The following is a 6,369-nucleotide window of genomic DNA, read 5'->3' on the forward strand; positions in this document are numbered from 1 at the left end:
GCCCCTCCCCCGTTCATGCTCTGTCTCTCTCTGTCTCAAAAATAAATAAACGTTAAAAAAATTTTTTTTTAAAAAAAAGAGAGGACAGTTTGGCCAGAATCTAAAATATATGCTACTTAATATCTTGTAGGGAGTAAAAGAAATTTCATAAAAACAAATTATATTTAAAGAATTTCATGATAAAATGTGGATGACATATGTAAAAACTATATCCAAATAAGTTCCCCATTTTTTATTTTTAACCTCTATCAAAAAGAAAAAAAAAACATTTTAACCATAACAAATCAGATATTTTATACAGAAATACAGATGAAGAACAAGTGAATTAAGCCAAAAACTAAAATAATCAGGACAGGACAGAATTTAATGCAATAAAAACAGGAAAAAAACTATAAAAAATATTGAAAATTAATGAAAAAAACTTATTCTAAAAAATTATTAATATAGACACATTTCATATATATCTGAGTGAGAGAAAAATTATAAATAAGATGCAAAGAAACCAAATTTGGGCCCCTAAAAGCACAAGAACCAAATAGTATGCACTCTTTAAAAACTTTTTACATTTTAAGCACTATATGCTAACATATTTGAAAAAAAAATAACAGAAGAGAACTAAAAAAATTAAACAGGGCAAAATTAAAGACAATTAATACCATATTCAAACCCTTTCAATCCACTCCATTCCCCCAACAAGTAAATAATGCTGTAGGCCCAGATTGTTTCTGTTCACAGCAGAAGAGCAAATTTCAAGTGATAGATAATTTTTTAATTATGCAAAGTATACCAGAAAATGGTAAAATAAGAAAAGATATATAATTCAATTTGCCAAGCACTTACAATGTTAATTTCAAAGACATGTACTTTATAGAGATGATATGAAGAAACAAAATTATAGGCACAGTTTCTTCATGATTTATAACAAAAATTGTAAGTAAAAGATTAACCAATAATAGTGTATTAAAACTATGTAATAAACAAGAAATGTTTATCTCAGTGATACATAAGTGATTTGATGCAGCTAATTGATATACCTCACCATATTAAAAAAGAAACAAAGATCATATAATTATCTTAGTATTTGTAGAAGTTATAGAAAGTGATTTTTATGGTTCTATACCAGTTTATCCTAAAAACAGTAAAAAAAAAAAAAGAAAAGAAAACTTCCTGGCTTAACGAAAGATGCATACAAACAACCCCAGCTTGTATCATATTCAACAGAGACTCCATGCTACTAACATCAAGAACTACTACTGAGTTTTCACATCAGCAAATACGAATAAGGTATTTTATCAATTTCAGTAAACTCAGTCATCTGGAACACATTTCTTGTAGTGTGATGTTTCATTTGTGACCTGTGGTAATAAAATAAGCACTCTGTTTGTATGGAAAAAAAAAAGAGCAAGGCAAAGATATCCTATGTCACCCCATGAAACTAGCGGTTGTAAAGAGTGTTCAGCAAAAGTGGAGAAAAACATGACATTTTTAATGATTCTGAAATTAAAAATATATACATATTTCAAAACAGCAGGAATAAATAAATTAAATACATATATATTTTTGGGAGGTAAATGAGAATTTATATGGGACCAAAGAATTGCAATTCAGGGAGCACAGATTCAGGTAGAAACCCAAATAGTGTTCCTGCTTGTAGAGTAAAAGCAAGAAGGTTTTTATGGGGGAAAAAAAGGGAGCAAGTACATGAATTGAAGAACAGAAAGAAAAGCTTTTCCAAGGGTGTGAACAAGTTAAGCTACTCTGGGGTATACACATACAATATTTCTGAGAGGTAATGTTAAATGAGATTACAGAATGACCTATTCAATTTACTTTGGAAGGCAATGATAAAATCACCAAAACTAATTCCAGGTGATGGTTAGAAAGACAAACTATAGGAAAAGTGGTTTTGAGAAGAGAAAGTGAATGTTGACAATTTCTTTTATAGAAGGCTTGCTGTTACAGTGAGAAGTGAAAAGATGATACATGGAGAATAATTATATTTTGAGGGGTGGGGCAGATGTTTTGCAGGATTTTATAATGGGAGCAGTATAGGAAACTTGACATAATAAAACTTAATGAGTACCCATAAATTGAATCACTGGAAGAAATGTGTATTCTTGTTACTTGGATAGGGAGAAATTCAATTAATGAATTTACTCTGCATTATATTTAATTGGCATTATTTCTGTGAAATTCATGTAAAATTACTACTTTTTGGTCTATCCGCTAGTTATTAATTTGTAAGAACATGAAGATGAAAAACAGTGTGAATTTTATTTCACGAATTTCATTCTTGAATGGAAAGAAGACAAAATAAGTACCTTTTGTTCTTTCCTAATCCTGTGCTCATAAAATAATGCATACCATTAGCCTTCTTAATTTGGCTAACAGGTATTTCCACCTCTCCACACTATTATTGAAGCCCATTTTGAAAAGAACTGCATATCCCACCAGTCTGTAAGGAAACAGTTTTGTTTGGGACACGCTAGGAGAGATGTGGTTAGGTGCCTAACTTATTTCCAAATTAAAAATGTGGAGGCTGAAACCTCATTAAACTAATGACCTTATGAACATTTCATAGATTCTCTGTCAGGAAAACAACATTGAGAAAATAGAGGAATTTTGGTAATGATGACAAAAATACAGCAATTCATTTAAAATATAGCAAATAAAGTAACAATATATTTCAAACTGGAAATTCCAATCACTATTTGGAAATTGGACAAACTGGCATCTGGTTGTAGATGATTGCCTTCCATCAAACATCCATCAAAGCTGATTTCATGTCCCTCAGTTGTCTCATTATGTTTTTGTTTGTGGAAACCTGATTAATGATGAGACCAGTCCTTCACAGAGGAAGATGAAAACACATAGAAAATGTTGTGGGCATGACAGTGATATTAGGATTCTGAAGACACTGAGTGAGAATGAGATACTCAACACCCTCCGTTTTCTTGGCCCAAATGGTACTTTCAGGAAGGCATTCTTAGATCCTGACAAAACAACCAACAGAAGTATTTCTTTTATTCTATTTCCTCCTGTAGACTCCCTTCCCTTTCTCTTCTCTTCCTTTTTTCCCCCCTTTGCTTCTTTTCTACTTCACTCCTCCTTCCTTCCCTTACAAATATCCCTTTCATATGCTGTGGGATTTGATGTCCTTAGAACTTGAAAAGATCCTTATGACACAGTCTCGTATCTGTTTGGTTTTCACTCCATAGACAATAGGGTTCATAGTGGGAGGCAGGAGCAGATAAATATTGGCCACAATGATGTGGCAAGATGGAGGGATTGTGTGGCCCCCAAAGCGGTGGGAAAAGAAACAGAAGAAGGCTGGACTGTAGGAGAAAATGATGGCACAGATGTGGGCAGTGCAGGTGCTGAAGGCCTTCTGCCGAGCATCTGCTGAGGAGAGGCTGACTACTGCCCGGAGGATCATGGTGTAGGAGATTGTTATGCACAGGATGTCAAAGCCCCCAATCAGGAGGGCAACCATCAGACCATAGATGACATTGACCTTGATATTTCCACAGGATAACTTGGCTACAGACATATGGTCACAGTAGGTATGGTGTAGTATATTCCCTCTACAGTAGGGTAGCCTCTTGATGATGAAAGTCAAAGGAATGACAAGCAGCACCACTCTCAGGAAAGTAGCAAGCCCAACCTTTGCAATGACAGGATTGGTCAGGATAGTTGAGTAGCGCAGAGGGTAGCAGATGGCCACATAACGGTCCAGCGCCATAAGCATGAGTACCCCAGATTCCATCCCTGTTGAGGTATAGATGAAGAACATCTGGACTAGGCATTCATTAAAACTGATTTCCTTAAGGTGGAACCAGAAGATGCAGAGAGCTTTAGGGATTGTAGTAGTGCACATGACAAGATCAGTTAGGGAAAGCATAGCCAAGAAATAGTACATGGTCCTGTGCAGGGAGTCCTCATAGCGGATGAGGTAGAGGAGCCCACAATTCCCTACCACTGCCACAGCATACATGGAGCAGAATGGGAAGGAAATCCACATATGCACATCCTCCAGTCCTGGGATCCCATTAAGAATGAATGAGGCTGGGGTCAGGTCTGTTTGGTTTAACATTAGCATGATCACGTTACTGTAATCATTAAACAGCTTATAGATTTTTGTGCGTTTCTGTTTTTTTTTGTTTGCTGATCCTCCAAGATAGGGGAAAACTTCTTTTAAAAAAGAAGAGAAATTTTAGCCATACTTTCTCTCTCACTCTCCCTTTCTCTTTCTGTCAAGTGTGCATTTTAATATCAACCAAATATTGCCAACATGAGAGAATACTGAAACATAGCTCAAACCCAGAGTGTGTTTATCATTAATTCATTAATTTAATGATACATTCAAAATGAATATTTAGCACTCACTGGTTTCCAGATTTTGTGACATATATTGTGTCTTCACTATTTTGAAACAAAAAGGAATAGATTCAATATTCATAAATTCAATACTCAAATTTATAATGAATGATAATTATATTATGATCTTTCTCATGATGTTTTGTTGGCATATGTTATTTAAATGTTAATTACTATGCATATCTCCCTTTGAGTGTTTTCTTAGGGAGAAGTTCATTGATCATTTCTCCAATGAACTAACAGATATGGTAACAATGTTTTTGTTGTTGTCATTACCCTTATTGGGTTATATTTATGCTATACTAAATACTATTCCAAGAACTTCACAAATATTAACTCATTTAATCCTCACTACAAGTCCAGGATGTATTTTTATTAATCTGCACTTTACAGTTGAATACATTGAAGCACTATTTAGATGATGCTTCTTCATGTCTGAGTTGCTGGCATGCAATATCAAATTCCTTTTGATAATACTTTATTGTCTACGGCCATACCACCCTGAATATGCCCAATCTCGTCTGATAATACTTTATTTTTGTTAGTATTTGATGTAGATATCTCAAAAATTTTAACTTATTTTCAGAATTGTAAAACATTTTAGTATCATTACTTGATAGTTAAACACTATCAATGTTAGTTCATCCCACACCATCTGTCTGTTTCTGGGAAGTCTTTGTCCTGCTTCACTGAAATAGTTTTTTTCTCAGTTAGCCACATAATTCTCATCTAGAAATTCCTCTTCACCTACTGTTTGTGTCATATTGCTATTTGTAAATCTGATTTTTCTTCTTTCTATTTCCTGGACTGCATGAAAAACTTTTTTGGAGGAGTATCAATGTCTGAATATGGTTTAGTCTATTCATCATTTTGCTGGATTTAAAATTGAATTAAATGCTATTTTCCCCCACCCCCAGTTTTTCTAAAAACATTTCTATATGGATCTCCTAGCTTCTAGTGAGATATTAAGAGGTGCATTCCAGTTCTTGATCTTGTACATGAACTATTTCCCGCTGGCATTTTTTTAAATTATTTTTATGTTTTGGGGCCCTGAATTACTTAAGAACATATACAATTTTTGTGCTTTGAAGTTAAATGGTGATGATAGAAGGGTATTGTGCTTGTGTATGTCTAATTGTCGAGGCATTTAATGGGGTTTGTGACACTGGAAATCTAACACCTTTGACTTTTGAAATTTACTTAACTTCTAATAATTTATTCCCAATATTTTTTCCTGTTATTTTCTACACATTTTTTAGTCAGATATTGGTTCTTCTGAATTTATTTTTTTTCTTTTTTTTCTTTTTTTGCTAATTAAAATTGTTCAGGCTGAATCTACTTAATCCACTTTCTAAAAGTGTTCTGGAAGTGTTATATAGCCCAAATATATTGTTTTGGTTGTTGTTGTATAATAGTACAAATTTCCAACTTCTTATTTTTCTCTGATTAGTGTGAATGTATAAAAATTATGTACATATATATACATAAACATATGTATACTTACATATATTAAAATTATATATGTATACAGATATATGCATATTTATTTTACTTCTCATCTATTATTTCTGTAACCTTTAAGTTTAATAAATTATTTTTATAGCCTACTTCATTTTTTATCTTTCATTTTGGAAGTGTTTCTCAATTGTCTTAAATTTTGACTTAATTCACACTTAATATGGAGTCTTTAGAAAGCTGATTTGAAACTCCAGGTGATAATTGAGTGTCAGAAATTGGTAATATTTATTTTGAATCTTATGTAAGGACCTCTTTGCTTCATTGTTGACATCCTTAGTTGTCATTGTTTATAGGTCTTTTCTCAGGGACTTGTAATATTTCTAAAAGAATCTATCAATCTACTTCCTGGAATGAAAATTTTATTGTTTGCCAGCGTTCTTGGAGTTGAATAGGACACTGCAGATGTCACACTTAAATATGAATGTTGGATTAAACCCTCACATATTTTATAATGCTGCAGCCTTGGACTTCATC

General features: G+C 33.1%; 1 protein-coding gene across 1 annotated transcript; it reads right to left on the minus strand.

Annotated features, from left to right (window-relative positions):
- Positions 1-3,133: 3,133 nt before the first annotated feature.
- LOC106977807 (olfactory receptor 52N4-like) lies at positions 3,134-4,217 on the minus strand. Its single transcript, XM_015075360.2, has one exon. It carries the CDS (start codon positions 4,097-4,099, stop codon positions 3,134-3,136), a length of 966 nt encoding a protein of 321 aa, XP_014930846.1. The 5' UTR covers positions 4,100-4,217.
- Positions 4,218-6,369: the final 2,152 nt, after the last annotated feature.

The sequence above is a fragment of the Acinonyx jubatus genome, chromosome D1 (genome assembly GCF_027475565.1).
Source record: "Acinonyx jubatus isolate Ajub_Pintada_27869175 chromosome D1, VMU_Ajub_asm_v1.0, whole genome shotgun sequence".
Classification (NCBI taxonomy): Eukaryota; Metazoa; Chordata; class Mammalia; order Carnivora; family Felidae; genus Acinonyx; species Acinonyx jubatus.

Bases quoted from the DNA above. Each gene is read 5' to 3' on its own strand.
- LOC106977807 (XM_015075360.2), bottom strand. From the start codon at position 4,099: ATGCTAATGTTAAACCAAACAGACCTGACCCCAGCCTCATTCATTCTT.